General features: G+C 42.4%; 1 protein-coding gene and 1 pseudogene across 3 annotated transcripts; one reads left to right on the top strand and one right to left on the bottom strand.

The window, feature by feature from the left end:
* Window positions 1-2,962: 2,962 nt before the first annotated feature.
* Window positions 2,963-6,702, bottom strand: LOC100278629 (myosin heavy chain pseudogene; annotated as a pseudogene). Its single transcript, NR_161464.1, has 8 exons — window positions 6,616-6,702; window positions 5,908-6,050; window positions 5,756-5,827; window positions 5,570-5,683; window positions 4,657-4,725; window positions 4,515-4,571; window positions 4,036-4,201; window positions 2,963-3,926 (listed from the first exon to the last, which is right to left on the bottom strand). The product of NR_161464.1 is annotated as a myosin heavy chain pseudogene (transcript).
* On the top strand, window positions 6,626-10,963 carry LOC103641192 (uncharacterized). Of its 2 annotated transcripts, none has more exons than XM_008664558.4 (2): window positions 6,626-6,763; window positions 10,127-10,963. In XM_008664558.4, exon 2 carries the CDS (start codon window positions 10,196-10,198, stop codon window positions 10,628-10,630), a length of 435 nt encoding a protein of 144 aa, XP_008662780.1. In that variant the 5' UTR covers window positions 6,626-6,763; window positions 10,127-10,195; the 3' UTR covers window positions 10,631-10,963. The 2 variants fall into 2 exon arrangements, with proteins under 2 accessions (XP_008662780.1, NP_001344890.1); NM_001357961.1 differs by having other exon boundaries at window positions 6,650-6,763; window positions 10,130-10,851.
* The last annotated feature ends 5,156 nt before the right edge of the window (window positions 10,964-16,119 follow it).

Genomic DNA, 16,119 nt, shown 5'->3' with positions numbered 1-16,119 from the left:
CTCGCCGACCCACGCAGGACCCATAAGTTCGACGACCACGTGGCCCCGTCGAACTTAAATGTAAGAACGTGGGTGCCGTCGAACTTATGGGAAACAATTCGACGGCCCCCGTCGAACTTAAAAACCCACGTTCTTAACCATAAGTTCGACGGTACCCACGTTCTTAATGTTAAGTTCGACGGTACCCACGTTCTTAACCTTAAGAACGTGGGTACCGTCGAACTTACTTCTTTAAGTTCGTCCAAAAATCGTCGTCGGCTATATTCGTGGGTAAACCCACGTTCTTGTGGTAAGTTCGACGGCCTATTACATTAAGTTCGACGGTTTTTCACCCACGTTCTTTAACCAGTTTCTTGTAGTGAGGACCTTCTAAACAGCAAACAGACAACCTTTTAAACAAGAGTGAGATTTCTAGTGTGGCTCTAAGATTAAATTGCTAAAAAGCAAGGGAATGCACCTCAAAACCAGACAAAGGATAGTAACCTATGTACACACTAAACTAGATGCCACCTGAAATTAACAGAAATTACTAACTCAGTAGTGAGCTCGCAACAGAGAGCAGTCTGCTAGTTCACTATCTCGGACTCGAGGGTCCACATTCCTATGAACTAAACCCTAGATAGAACACGCTACTGATTAGAGATAAGACTACTCTCGAAAATAACAAATAACAGAAGCAAGCAAAACGTCGTACCAGCTACCAGGAGGCCATACATATGCGTCCCTACTACAAACCTAAGGAAACGAAAATTAAAATCACTTCGTCCATCTAGGTATACGGTCCTATGTACTACCGACGAAGTTCAGTTACTCCAGTAAACTTCTCGTGTGGCCAGATCTACCGAGAAACGCTATGCACCCATCTCAAAAAACGAAATTAGATCTCGGCTTGGGGAAGAGGGAGGGTGCGTACCGGAGAGATGGGGAGAGCGAGGCCCGGTTCCCGCTGACGCTGCGGCGGGCGCCGCCCTTCCTCGCGCCGTAGAGAAGAGAGGTGGTGGGGTGGTTCGGCCGCTACCTGAGACGAATCGGCGAGTCTTCTATCAAGTGACTATCTCTCCCTGCTTAAATCATCTCTGTCTAGATATGAATTTAAAAAGTTTTTAGAAAAACTCTTCCCAACAGTTATATAAAACATGTCCTTAAATTTACAAACTCCCTACAAAATCCAATTTTATTCCTGCATTTAGAATTCTTATTGGGACCATGGTTATTAAAGCGTCGTTTAAACGACGATTAAGCGTCGTTTAAGCGCTAAAACGTGATTAGGAGTTAAAGCGTCCGTACGTTTAAAAAAAACTGCGTAGAACGTCCGTTTTGGACGTTTAAACGTCGGAACGCGCGTTCTGGACGTTTTACCCGTTCTAGGGACGTTCTGTGCGTCTATGAGTTCTTGGGCCTTAATGGGCCTTTAACCAGCAAGCTTGCTCCAGCCGCCAAACTGCCCACACGCACAGCCCTAGCCGCCAAACTGCCCACAAGCACAACCGCGGAGCCGCCAGAGCCAGACGCTGCCGCCGTCGGCCGTCCTCCGCCCTCCAGGTACGCCGCCGCCCCCCTCCTCCCTCCTCCGGTCCTCCCTCCACCTACAGCCGCCGCTAGTGCGCAGTGCTCCAGGTCCAGGCGCAACCGCCCAGTGCTCCTACTCCAGCGAGCCGCCAGTGCACAACCGCCCAGGTCGGCAGGTCCAGCCGCTGTTCGTATTCTGCTGCTGTTCGTATCCAAAACACGGTGCGCACTGCTCCTGTGCTCCAGCGAGCCGCCAGCCACCAGCCAGTGCACAGTGAAGCAGCCACCAGCCAGTGCGCAGTGCTCCAGCCGCCGCTGCTCAGTGTGGCTGCAACAGCCAACAGTATAAATGTATAATACCATTCTACTGTGTGTTGCAGGCTAAAGTGTGGCAGTGAATTTCAAGTCTGAAAAGACGTTTCAACGTTCGTTTAAACGTTTAAACGTTGAAAAGTTGGTTCATAACGTTTTAACGTTTTACCGCTTTAATAACCATGATTGGGACTCCCTAAATCAATGTTGATTCTAAATTAATCACGAAAACCATATTTCGGCCACTATTTTGTGTCGTCCCACAGTCCCATGACCACAAATCTATCTTTAGTGCCATGTGTTGTCATCATGTCATTGTCACGACTTTCTGATCTTCCATCGACAATTTCGACCTTCCAAGACATTATGTAAGGTTGTTGATGTGCTAGCTCAATTTAAATTAGAAAGCATGCTCATTTTTGTTGACATGGACAATCTTAAAAATTAAAAACCAATAAATAGAGAATTGTTGGAGCACACCCATTTTTCTATTCCTTAAAGTGATTTAACGACTTCTTAAATCTGTAATTTAGGGTGCTAAATTTACATAACTAGTGGATATGCTCTTAATGTATGTTTGGTTTGGTTGTGGTTGTGAAAAAAGTTGTTGTATGTTGTGAGCTATGAAAAAAGCTGTTGTGGACTATGAACTGCTAAAAAGCTAAAAATTGTTTAGTAAAAATCACTAAAAAGCTAAAAAAAAATTCACATATATTTTTACGGTTTCATTCAAAAGCCGCTAAAAGCAGGTCTAGATGTACTTTTAGTTTTATACTACGAGAAAGTCGGTTTTTAGAAAAAATTGATTTATAGATCCAACCCTTTAGTTTTGCTTTTGACTTTTGGGAAGAAAAATCAAAGTCAAAAGTCAAACTAAACACACCCTAATATAACGTGCATGCGACTACAGCAACAATGTATCACAATTCATAAGTACTAGTGCGTTACGCGCGCCTGCCCACGTGTTGTCCTTTCTTTTTCTTTGACAAGCATATCTTGTTTAAAATAGCAAGTATCTAAGAACACCCGCTGAAATTTGAACAATATTTTTTATACTAATAGTAGTAGTAATATAAACTTAGATTACAATACATAGCAAGTTACATTAAAGTAGCATACTTGAGTATCCAACAATAGTGTGTCTGTAAAGTTTGCATAGACAAACATAGTTCTAGAAAGGCTTCAATAGCAGAGTCATATGTACACAAAAGTCTATTGATCAAAAGTGATTAAGCGTTTCTTGCATAGACACACATAGTTCTAGGAAGGCTTCAACATCAGGTTCATATGTACATAAAAGTCTCATGACCAAAAGTGATGGAGCCTCTTCTATGCTTGCAAAAAAACTAATACATGTATACAAATGATTGGAGTATGTTAGTCTAGACAGCATCAAAGAGCTCAATGCAATATTAGGATTATAAAAGAAATAATATTCTTTCAAAGGAGAGAAACAATTACACATAACATGTTTATTTTATCTTTCCCTCTAATCATGGCAAGCAGGTACTAAGTCTCAAGTTACAAAAACTTAATTGAAAGTTGTGCTTCTCGAATAAGGTACATGAAGAGGCTAACAGTCTAACACATTGTTATGACAATATTTAAGTGAATAACAGTACACAAGCAGGTTTATTAAGAACAGTGGCAAGTGCATCTAGGTAATGTTTGAAGAAAAGGTTCAAAGCATTCAAACAAAAATCATGAATGACAGGATAACTTTAAAGAAATAAGTTGCTGGAGTTAGTAAGTTTGGTAAGCAAAAGATAAAGCTATTATGGGTCCGGCCAGGCAAGTTCGCAAATTATGCATATAGGTTTCTAGATAAAGCCAGAAGTAGTGGCTTTAATTATTAGTAATACATTATTTTGGGTTATGGTTGTTGATTTGTGGAAACAAATTATCAGGATACTTAAATATGGTTTTTTTTGTTAGACACGATGTAGTTTTGCTTGTTGTAATGGGGAAAAAGGGAAAACGAGGGTGCGAGGTTTGTGTACAAAGGATCCTGAATGGTGTCATACCTTGATATATTTCAGGATGATCTAACTGTCATCATTCTTGGAACATGAAGAATCTGGCATGGCTTTGCTAACCTGGGTATGCTTCATCATGCATGTAGTGTATTATATTAATATGGAATTGAAGTTGTAGTTGTAAACTTAAAAGGCATACTTTGTTTTCATTTTATAAATAATGTCTTTCCATACATACTTTTTTGGTGGCGATGACAATTCATTGTTGCTAAGTTGATCTGTATATGTGTCAACAGTTCCCTGATAGCAACTGCATGCCCAAGAACTGGAATATGCTAGGGTTTAGCAAAAAGTGAGTTTGTATTTTTTCAGCTTCATGAGTCCTCAAAATTAGAGCAGTCCAGCTGAAAAGTTAAGTTCCACCAAATTGTGTTGTCAAAAAGGTCACTGGAACACATCGCCAAGACGTGAAGCGGATATATTTACTAAACTTTTACAATGAACTTACATCAATCAGAACATGAATTTACTATCCTATGCAACTCCATCACAGATTCACAATTAGAGCAGCTGAGCTGACAAAGTTGCATTTTATTAAAAAAATCATTGATATACTGCACCAAGTTGTGGAAGCAGATAGTTTTACTAAAATTGCAATGTATTTACAACAACCTGACAAACCTTGATAGGATATCAGAGAGTTGAATATATATTTACCTCTCTAAGCTGTTTTACTTTTGTTGTTGTTTCCAACTGAGCCTTCATCAGCTCGTCCTAGAGACATAAGAAACAAAGGTTGAATAGAATGCAAACACACTGCATCAGAACAAAACATCACAATAGTCACACATTTTCATACCTCAGCAGCTTTAAGAGCATGTCCAGTCTTCTGAATCCTGCGCTTTTGATCACTGCTTGTCCTCTGGAGCTATTAAGAAAAGTATAAAAGTAAGGACACTGCACACTGAATAAAAGAATGGACTAAAAGAAATATTTTCTTTTCTTTTTTGAGGTGCCTAACCCTGCTTACACAGAAAATAAAACAGGTGACAAGAAAGAAAGAAAGCACACCGCATCTGACAACCTACCTTTCTCTCAACGGGGAATTAACCTCAATCTTTTTTTACTTTACAGCTTGATTGTAACTCAACAAGACATGAGCCCCATTTATACTTGAGATAAATAAGAAAATGCTAACATGTGCCATGTTGTCATTCCATGGAACTCTACCCTCTAGGATAGGGAGCCTAGCTCAATAGGTTGAGGATGTGGATGTATGCCGAGACCACTAGGTTGAAGTCCTTGTCGAGACAAATTTGGGTGCCCATTTTATCAATATTAAGGCATCTAGTTCCTCCAAGGTTGGTATCATTTTTCATTCCATGGAACTCTCGCAACTATTGAAAATTCTTTTATCAGTGACTACAATCACCAAATAGTGTTAGCAGAATTCAACCATACATTTCCATTGCTCATCACTCATGTGTAGTATAGTTACATATTCATTTACAATTAACATGGACAAAGAAGAAAAATGGGAAACTTTTGAAGACCTACCACTACCAGTACTGGAATCACAAAAGTAAAGAAAATAGCAGTAAGCCAGTAAGCAACTACACGCAACACAGAAAGCATGCTCACTGTTTAACTACAGAATATTCACCATGGCCTCTAATCAATGAAAAGTATTTGTATATCTTTGAAGTAGAGAGAAATTGCAGTCCAATGTAGTAGCAAATAAGATAATTCGGCAGCCACAGTTGCACACTTACCTTCTCCAGCTTCATATTTAGCTCTTGCACCTTCTTATCAGCATTGCCAGCCCTAGCCTCTAGAGCTTCTTTTTTTATTTTTTGTTTTGTAATATCCTTCTTGAGCTTCTCGGTCTGAAAGATATTAGATCAGGAACCACAATATTCTCTCACACTATAGTTCTTGGAATTCTGCCAGCCCACTACCTGCTTCTCGAGCTCAATGGCCAGTGCATTGGCCTTGCTTGCCTGCTCCTCTGCAGCTAAAGACCCTTTGGCCTGTATAGCCAGCGTGTAATGAATATTGCTTCAATAAGTTATGAAACAACGCTACAATAGTGAATTTACTGCTATTAAACCTCGAGGGAAGTTACTTCATTCTGCATAGTAGTAATCTTTTGTGACTTTTCCTTGACAATCATATTCAGTGTTTCGATTACATCATTCTTGGTCACATCATTCTTGGTCTTGAACTCCAGGTTCTGCTCTGCAATGCGAGACTCTGCAGAATGAAAACAATAATGCCAGTTTCTCACTTTTCAAAATTTGAAGAAGAAAAACGAGGAAGCATTTTGTCATGATTAGAAGTTGGTAGTTGGTACAATTAATATATGTAATGAAATCATACATACGCAACATGAACGGTAACCTAAAACTGCATCCAGTCATGAAAAATTTCAGGCCATAGTGTTGAAGACCACCTACAATTTTAGGCCACTTTGCATACCTTACATAATGTCTTGGAAGGTCGAAATTGTCGATGGAAGATCAGAAAGTCGTGACGATGACATGATGACAACACATGGCACTAAAGATAGATTTGTGGTCATGGGACTGTGGGACGATACAAAATAGTGGCCGAAATATGGTTTTCGTGATGAATTTAGAATCAACATTGATTTAGGGAGTCCCAATAAGAATTCTAAATGCAGGAATGAAATTGGATTTTGTAGGGAGTTTGTAAATTTAAGGACAAATGTTTTATATAGCTGTTGGGAAGAGTTTTTCTAAAAACTTTTTAAATTCATATCTAGACAGAGATGATTTAAGCAGGGAGAGATAGTCACTTGATAGAAGACTCGTCGATTCGTCTCAGGTAGCGGCCGAACCAGAGCCCTGTCCCAACCCGACCACCTCTCTTCTCTACGGCGCGAGGAAGGGCAGCGCCCACCGCAGCGTCGGCGGGAACCGGGCCTCGCTCTCCCCATCTCTTCGGTATGCACCCTCCCTCTTCCCCAAGTCGAGATCTAATTTCGTTTTTTGAGATGGGTGCATAGCGTTTCTCGGTAGATCTGGCCACACGAGAAGTTTACTGGAGTAACTGAACTTCGTCGGTAGTACATAGGACCGTATACCTAGATGGACGAAGTGATTTTAATTTTCGTTTCCTTAGGTTTGTAGTAGGGACGCATATGTATGGCCTCCTGGTAGCTGGTACGACGTTTTGCTTGCTTCTGTTATTTGTTATTTTCGAGAGTAGTCTTATCTCTAATCTGTAGCGTGTTCTATCTAGGGTTTAGTTCATAGGAATGTGGACCCTCGAGTCCGAGATAGTGAACTAGCAGACTGCTCTCTATTGCGAGCTCACTACTGAGTTAGTAATTTCTGTTAATTTCAGGTGGCATCTAGTTTAGTGTGTACATAGGTTACTATCCTTTGTCTGGTTTTGAGGTGCATTCCCTTGCTTTTTAGCAATTTAATCTTAGAGCCACACTAGAAATCTCACTCTTGTTTAAAAGGCTGTCTGTTTGTTGTTTAGAAGGTCCTTGTGATATTGGGTTCGGTATACAACTTGCTGTGAAGTACAATTGTGGTGAAACTTCGGATGTTCACATCAGAGGGTTATTATTAGTTCAATTACACAGAAGTACAAAACTTTGAACCATACATGTTTTGTCTCAGCAGGCATAACACAGATGGAACAAAACCATCTCTTGTGAACCATACATGTTTTGTCTCAAACTGTATTTTCTTATTATTAAGACCTTGTTCGTTTGCGTCGGATTGCACCCGGAATCGTTCCAGCTAATCAAAGTTTATATAAATTAGAGAAGCAATCCGGTTAGGAATCGTTCCGACCCACCAATCCGGCACAAACGAACAAGCCCTAAAGCAGGAAGGAAACGTGCCTGATAGCCCATCCACGTTAGTCGAATTATCTTAGCCGTTCGATCGTCAATCGTTGGTTCCCATGCTCTCTCGTGCGGACTGACGAACATGTGGCTTCCAAGCCGCACCACCCTAGCTATGGTTTTAGGGGCGAGGTTAGGGTAGATTTCGAGAGGATTTCCTAGAATACGATTCGCTGTCACACAGCCGCCAATACAAACATGAAGCCAAGCAAAAGATCTAGCAGACGGAGGACACGAACCCTAGAACCAAGAACGCAACGAAAAGTTGAAAGGCATAATGGTGCCTAACCGGATAAAATCCAGCGCGGTCGCAATGGCAGAGGGAGCGAGGTCGGAACAAACTTGTAGCGCTCTGCGCGAAGAGGAAGAGGCGGCGGAGGGAGCGACAACGCCGAGGAGAAGCCCCCAAGCGGGGCCAAAGTGAGCTGACGTGAGGGAGAGTGCCGCCGAAGTATCCAGAGGCATAGTGAGCTGGGATTACAAGAAGCTAAGAGACGGTATGACCTTTGATTAGGAATCGGACGTCCTAAAAAATTTGCGCCGACATGGACAACGTATCTGGCCTCGTTTCTTACCGGCTTTCATATAATAGAATGTAAATTTACATAGTAAAAGTCGTGCACCTGTAGTGTCGGATTAAAAAGATGAGTGTTTTTTGGAAACAAAAAATTCAGACAAGTGGGCCGATACGTATGGGTTCATTTAGAATATGGCCCAAACATTGACTCGTTAAACTGCAACCCATAACCTGTAGGCGAGCGACGCCTCGACGCTTTAGGCCTTTAGCCCAGCCAGACGACCGCTGCCACCTGCGTCGTCCGCAAGGGATCCATCGCCGGTGAAGGAAGCCCTCCGAAAGCCGCACTAAGCTCATTTGATGACGCCCGCACACGCGCGACGAGCTCGTTCACCTACCAGCGGTTTACCGACGTCGTGGTGGCTACGGATCAGCGGTTAGCTGAATTTCTTCCTTATTTCCTCCTAGTCCCTCCCTGTCCCCTCTCTCATGTCCCTGGCCAAGATTAGACTGGAACAGCAAGTCGATGAATGGTAGTGCAGCATCTGCAAGCACTTCAAGTAGTATGTGTTGGGCTGTCGGTTGGATCAGTGATTAACTGATCTCGTGTCTCGTCCAAGCCTGAAGGCACAAGTCAAAGGCGATTACTTGAATATACTAGTGGATTAAGAACTTATGCATTACTAGTGGGGGCTTGCAACTTCGATTTCGAAAATTCAATGGAAATGCATGGCAGGCTTGTCTATTGGAGTGCTGTCAAAATGGAAATATGCAAAATTGGAGTGGGAAGTACAAATAATAGAATTCAAGGGAATTTCAATGTTCCTGGCAGGCTGATATTGTTTTAGAATTTTAATATACTGTTTGTTTACCCAAAAAAAGTACTAAAACGTGTAATATTCCTGTTAGTATTGTTTTTTCTTGAAAAAAATGGCTTACGCATGTATCTGTATTCGCTCAATACTAGATATAGTACCCTGTATCCGTTACCAAGTTGGTGTACCCCAAAACCAAGGTACCATTCTCTTTGAAATTGACTGGTCTTCAGTCGACTATTGCAATTCGAGGGCAAAAGTAACCCTGCATCGCAGCACAAGAACCTGCAAATTAACCCACATGAACACCGATATCTGAAGCAGAAAATAAATGTGGTCCGTGGTTCCAGGCCTTGGATGCACACAATTACCATCTTCTGGTCTGTTTCTTTCAAAGAATATTTTTCTTGGTTATGTGCTCTCAAAAGATTTTCCCCTCCTATTTCTCTTTCTCCTTTTGGTGACATATTGTTGGGTTTCAACTCTAACCTACCCCAACTTGCTTGGGACTAAAAGGCTATGTTGTTATATATGGTGTCATTATACACAGGGAAGAAAAAGATCTTATGTTACAGGGAACTTTGATCTATGAGATTTGTTGGATGTGGTTCGGTTCTTGTAAGTAAATCCTTCAGATTAGTTTGAAGGACCTGTGTTGTAGTATTTTGATATGGTATTAAATATGCAAGCATATGTATCAATTCTGCCAGCCCTGATTGTGACCACACATTCTGATATTGGAGTATTCTGTGCAAGGTTGTTACTATGTACTAGTAAGAAAGTGGCTTTTCCACTTGTTTATGATGATACATGTATAATCACTAACATACCTTTTGCATTTCTGCATCAAAAGTGTATATTAATACACTTGACGTGGTCTGGTTCTTGAATATCAACTTGTCTCACTTCAACTTTTAATAGATCAGTTTTACATTTTTATTGGCATTCAGAAAAATATAGGTGATATTTTAGAGAGAACATTCATACATATGCAGTTTCCCTCTCTTGATTTATAACATTATTTCAGTGCAGTTTTGTTAAACTCCTTTTTTTCCTTTAGCATGTCTTCATTTAGTTTCTTATTATGCCCATCCTTTTATTTTTGACTATGAAGCAGGCTTTCTGGAATCACATTTCTTAAGAACTATCTGTTGGAGAGCTAAACTAGGCTCTTGTTCATATTATGGATCAGCAAGCTATGATTGATGCTGATTTTCTTGAACCAACTGTACTCTTAGATGAGACACATTACCAGGAGGGGTACAGAAATGGCTACAATGATGGTTTGGCATCTGGAAAGGAAGAGGGGAGGCAGGTTGGTTTAAAGATGGGTTTCCAGGTCGGTGAAGAACTGGGTTTCTTTCACGGCTGTCTGGATGTGTGGACGTCTGCAATTCTCATTGATCAGAATGCCTTCACAGCTCGGGTCAGGAAGAATATTGAGCAACTGGCTGCACTGGTGGGCAGCTATCCGCTGTCCGATCCGGAGAATGAACAAATTCAAGACGTGATGGAGAAGATAAGGCTGAAATTCAGGGTCATCACTGCAAGCTTAGGGGTGAAGTTAGAGTATGAAGGGCACCCCAAATCATCTAAACAGGATGCTGAGGATCTGTGAGCGGTGATTGAAATTACATTTTAGTTTCTCCGCCCTTGCTGTTTAAAGCTCTTCAACTCATTGGCATCATGGGGAACTGTCGTGAGACATCAATGGTCAGAGTCTGACCATAACCACATATATAGTTTTAACAATGTCTCAAGTTTTGTGTTATTACCTGTTGTCTGCTGTCTGCCATATGTAATAGTTTCCTTTCACAAGTCAAAAGCACTTCCTTCCCATTTTCTTTGAAGTACTTGTTGGCTTGTATTCTACATGTTGGGAGCATATAGATCTTCCTCGTAAAAACACACGTCCCATGTATTGCAAATCTGCATAGATCCAATTATCTCATGGGTATGTTCATCCCAAGTGTAGAAAATCAGTGATGGCCAAAATGTAACGAGCTAGCAAGAGACACCTAAATGTGTGGTGATCTTTACAGGACTTAAGTGTCCTCCAAAAAAGAGAAGAAAACTCAATTGGTCTCCGTGACCAATTGAGAGAGGTAAAGGGTTGAGAGAGACCTGTCCTATGTGGACTCCTCAACGGGGAGTAAGTTCTCCAAAACTGAACCTTAGAAAACAAATCGTTTGTTGTTCATTGCATTGATATTTGCTTTAAAAGTTCTTCAAAAGTCAACTTGAATTTGATATTCTTTCTTTTTTACATAATATATGGCGACATACATGAATACACATTTGAAAGGCAACAAACACAAGAAACTAAATATATGGCCATATATTTTAAACTTTCCAACGTTACATTATGCACTCAGATTTGTAATACCACCTCACCCTACTTAGTTCTGAATATGACAATACTTTCAGACTTTTTAGGTCATGCTAACTCAATTATAATAGTTATAATTACCATTTTATTCAAAGTTTACACTCATCCTAGATGCACTAAATCTATTTTTTCTTATTGTATACCAAATGGCCACCTGCTTTTCATGCTCATCAGCAATTGGTTTGGAAATCTTGCAAGTTCTATCTACCACCAACTTTATCAACATCATCAACAACTGCTTTGAAAACCTTGCAAGTTGTATCTACGACAGGTAAGCCACAGATATTCAGTTTTTTTACCAATCATTAGTTGCTAACTTTTTCACTTCTCCCCCACCCAGATACAGTACAACTAATTTTTTTTCGTTTCCTACTGTTTAACCCGCAATTAGCTACTGGTTTTGAATCGATGTCTGTTGATTGTTCTTTCACTTATTCCTCATTAAAACAAGCATCATTAGTTTCTATATTTCAAACCGTTAATTAGTATTATTCTTATTTCTCCTCGATATGCATATACCAAACTCTACTTCATCTCTTATTGTTTAATACAAAAATCACATACTATTTACAATCACCAACATTTAATTCAATTAAAACAAAAATAATCACTTCCTTCAGTATTCTTTTTATGTATGCTTTCTATTTATGTTACAAGAACTTTTAGGTTACCTTATAATCCATTTTAAAACCCCTGCAAAACTGTGAGGAATTGCTTAGTAAAACACTCTGATTTTTTCATTTACTACTCATTAGTTACTAATGTTCTCATTTCTGAAACTATATATAGCATGTCTCATTTTTCTTGTGTCTTACTGTTTAACATATGGTCACAAACTATTCTAAGACATGAACAACTGATTGGGACACCTTGCAAATTCTATCCACAGCAGGTTCGTTACTTTCCAAGAAAGGGACAAAAAGAAGACTGCAACCAACATTTTCCATCCCCTTTCCCCTCTTCTTCTTCGCTCATTTTTGTTGCATTTCCTTTGGGAAACAACCTCCAAATATCTGATCTGCTGGGTTTGTGTTCTATTCTTTTCTTTTCTTTTCCCCCTTCTTTTATAGTTTCCTCATATTAGGTTGTGCAGACAAAGCATTAGAAAAGAATCAATTTGTACACTTCGTCAGGCTTTGGCTCCAACATGTCTTGTGAATTTAGTGTATAAACGATAGATAAAGGGTTGAATTTGTGTTTTGAATCCCCTGTGGCATCTTCATTTCGGAAAGACGTTGAGTAGTGTACTCCTGCTCCTTTAAGGAAAGCCCTAGAAAGGAGTGTACAAAGGGAAAAAAATGATAACAAACAATGTTTTGCATTCATTTTTTCATGCATACACAAATAGACACAAATTTGAACTCCCAACTTACAATACACAAGTGCCGGATGAAATGGACGGACGATCGCAACTAGGTACGCCTGTCTAAAGCGAATACAAACTGGACTTTTTTTCTTCATATATGGGCTAGTTTAGGCTTTATCTATAGGGTATGCCGTGACCCTGACCCACTGGCATACCTATAGATCCACCCTGCCCGTGGCTGAGAGGGATGGCTAGCGGTTGAGGCAGATATGAACCAACCCTAAAATTATTGGGCTGGATTGGACCAATTAGTTGTGGGCTTCTTTATTTTTTCTTTTCATGTTTCTCTTTTCTACTACGTTGAAATGGGCACACTAGGCCTTACAATTATACTACCATACTTATTACCTTCGAATCAGTGATATATAAATAACATTTAGTTTAATTTTAATATTTATATCTATATCTATACCTATTTCTATATTAAAGCATCAGTTTCAACGGTTGTTTCGCGTTATCTTTTTACAAATAATCTCTCACATCTATTTTAAATTAACCCTTTGCACGTCTGTCTCCTCCGCGCAACCAACCTCCACGTCTCAAACCACACCTCCGCATATATGGCCAAACAACGGTCCGATGCTCGCGGGCCGTAGCTCCAACACAAGCACGACACGTCGGCCTGCTGATTGTGTTGGGCTGGCCCGTTAGCCCGTCAGGCCATTTGGTTAAATCAGCGTAAAATTTGTTAAAAAACGGTGTAGGAGGTGGGGTTCGAACCCACGCCCTGAAGGAAGAAGGGTGGAAGACACTGGGTGAAGCCGTCTAACAAGTAGAACATCATACACAGGTGTTTTTATTATTGAATATAAATTGTACATACGTATATACGATTTTTTGTAAAATAAAAAATCGTGCCGGGCCAGGCCAGCACTACAGGCAGAGGCTACGGCCCAAGTACGGCGCGACGCTCGTGCTGGGCTGGCCCAGGCACTATTAAATGGGCTGTGCCTCGGACCGGCCTACCAAACACATCCCATTTGGCCATCTATAACTCCGCACGATAATGATGGTCCTCGCCTCAGTTACCGCCACCTCGTTTGTCATCCTACTTCTTTTCTCTCTCCCCTCATGCCTTTGTCTCCGCGTCACCCCATTATCGGTAGAGGGCGTGGGAGCAGGTGTCTCCTCCCCGTATTCGTTCGACACTAGCTCCGACACCGACCCGCGCAGTGGCTATTGCACGTCCACGAGGACGTTTCACAGCATGCGCGCACCATCGTTTTCGCCGTCGTCGGACGACCCGTTCATCTTCCCGGCGTTCACCCTGTTTTTCCTCCCCAACCTACCGCCCACGGTCGCAGTCGCGAGCCAACCGACGCTCGTCGATGCGGGTACGGGGCGAGTCGGTTTTGCTCCTGGCCTTTCTCCATGCGTGCTGCCGAGGACGAAACGGCGACGCCTGCCACGCTTAGGTTATCTTCGCGATGAGGAGTCCAAGTCTGAGATATTGGACAACCAAGGATCGTAGCACGACAGCAGTCGACATATGGTACAGAGTTGGTGGCGGTGTTGTGTCACCTTGGCGGGTCCAGGGCTGGGAAGGCACTCGCATTCTCTCACCCTTCTCGGATTGACGCCTGGTGTGGGTGCCTCTTGGTTTGGTGTTGCTCGAGCTGGGCTTCTTTATCCACTTGCGTGCTCTCTTTATATGTATCTAGTGGTATACTACCTATGACGTCTCCAGATGCCCAAGTCTTTGTTGTGTGCTTCTTCGGCAACGAACAGGCATGCCTGCCTCTTCCCTACCCTTCCTACTCTATGAAACCTTGGAAGTGGGGAGGTGAGGGATGGGGTCCCTGATTTGCTGTATATGGTACCCATTCGATGGCTCAGTATCACCTGTCTACATGGCCTTTCCCTTACCACTGTGTCGACTTGTTATGCTTCTACCACTTCTATGTACCTGTCACACATCCTTTTGTCATTGCAAAAATTATTGTGTTGTTCCTTTGTTGTTTTGGATGTTAGTTTTTTTGTTATGCTAAGGACTAAACATAATTGGGTGTGTTAATACTTTATTTATTGTCCGCACATGGTTTGTGTTATTCTGATGATGACTCATGGATCATGCAAATATGTGTTAGGATTTGTAGATCCATGCGGGCACTACCACAGGGTGCTCGTCCCTTGTGTTCTTGGCTCTTGCATGCATTAGGTTGTTTCTGAGACCACTGAGAGCACCTAGAGGGGGGGGGGTGAATAGGTGATCCTGAATAACGTGAAACTTAATGCCACAAAACTTGGTTAGATGTTAGCACAATAAAGCCAAGTGGCTAGAGAGGAGTCTTAGCAAAACACAATAACCACAAAGGGATCAACACAGAGATGGCACAGTGGTCTATCCCGTGGTTCGGCCAAGACCAACGCTTGCCTACTCCACGTTGTGGCGTCCCAACGGACGAGGGTTGCAATCAACCCCTCTCAAGCGGTCCAAAGACCCACTTGAATACCACGGTGTTTCGCTTTGCTTTACTATATCCCGCTTGCGAGGAATCTCCACAACTTGGAGTCTCTCGCCCTTACACTTTGATGTTCACAAAGAAGCACAGAGTAAGGGAGGGATGAGCAACGCACACAAGACACAAAATCAGAGTGACAACACGCACACAAGTCGCAACAAGAGCTCACAACACAACCCGACGAGTTCACAACTCAAAAAGAGCTCTAGATGCTATCTCAAAGAATCAAATGCGCGAAATCGAAGTCTTGGTGCTTAGGAATGCTTAGAGTATACTTGGTGTGCTCCTCCATGCGCCTAGGGGTCCCTTTTATAGCCCCAAGGCAGCTAGGAGCCGTTGAGAGCATTCCAGGAAGGCAATTCTTGCCTTCAGTCGCCTGGCGCACCGGACAGTCCGGTGCACCACGGACACTGTCCGGTGCGGATTTCTTTCCTTGTTTGGTGAAGCCGACCGTTGCAGATTCAGAGCCGTTGGCACACCGGACACTGTCCGGTGCACACCGGACAGTCCGGTGCACACTGGACAGTCCGGTGCCCCCTTCTAGCCGTTGGCTCGGCCACGTGTCCCGCGCGGATCGCGCGGCTGACCGTTGGCCCGGCCGGCCGTTGGCTCACCGGACAGTCCGGTGCACCACCGGACAGTCCGGTGATTTATAGCCGTACACCGTTAATTGCTTCTCGAGAGCGACGAGTTCGCCTGTGAATGGCTCACCGGACAGTCCGGTGCACCATCGGACAGTCCGGTGATTTATAGCCGTACACCTCCGTCGAAGTCCCGAGAGCAGCAAGTTCACCAGAGCCAGCCTGGCGCACCGGACACTGTCCGGTGCACCACCGGACAGTCCGGTGCACCCAGACTGAGCAGACTTTGGCTGAACAAGGCCATCTCTT

The sequence above is a fragment of the Zea mays genome, chromosome 10, assembly GCF_902167145.1.
Source record: "Zea mays cultivar B73 chromosome 10, Zm-B73-REFERENCE-NAM-5.0, whole genome shotgun sequence".
Taxonomy (NCBI): Eukaryota; Viridiplantae; Streptophyta; class Magnoliopsida; order Poales; family Poaceae; genus Zea; species Zea mays.
Note: the sequence above shows the minus strand (reverse complement) of the source record. Positions and strands in the feature narration are given on the sequence as shown.

Bases quoted from the DNA above. Each gene is read 5' to 3' on its own strand.
- LOC103641192 (XM_008664558.4), top strand. From the start codon at position 10,196: ATGGATCAGCAAGCTATGATTGATGCTGATTTTCTTGAACCAACTGTA.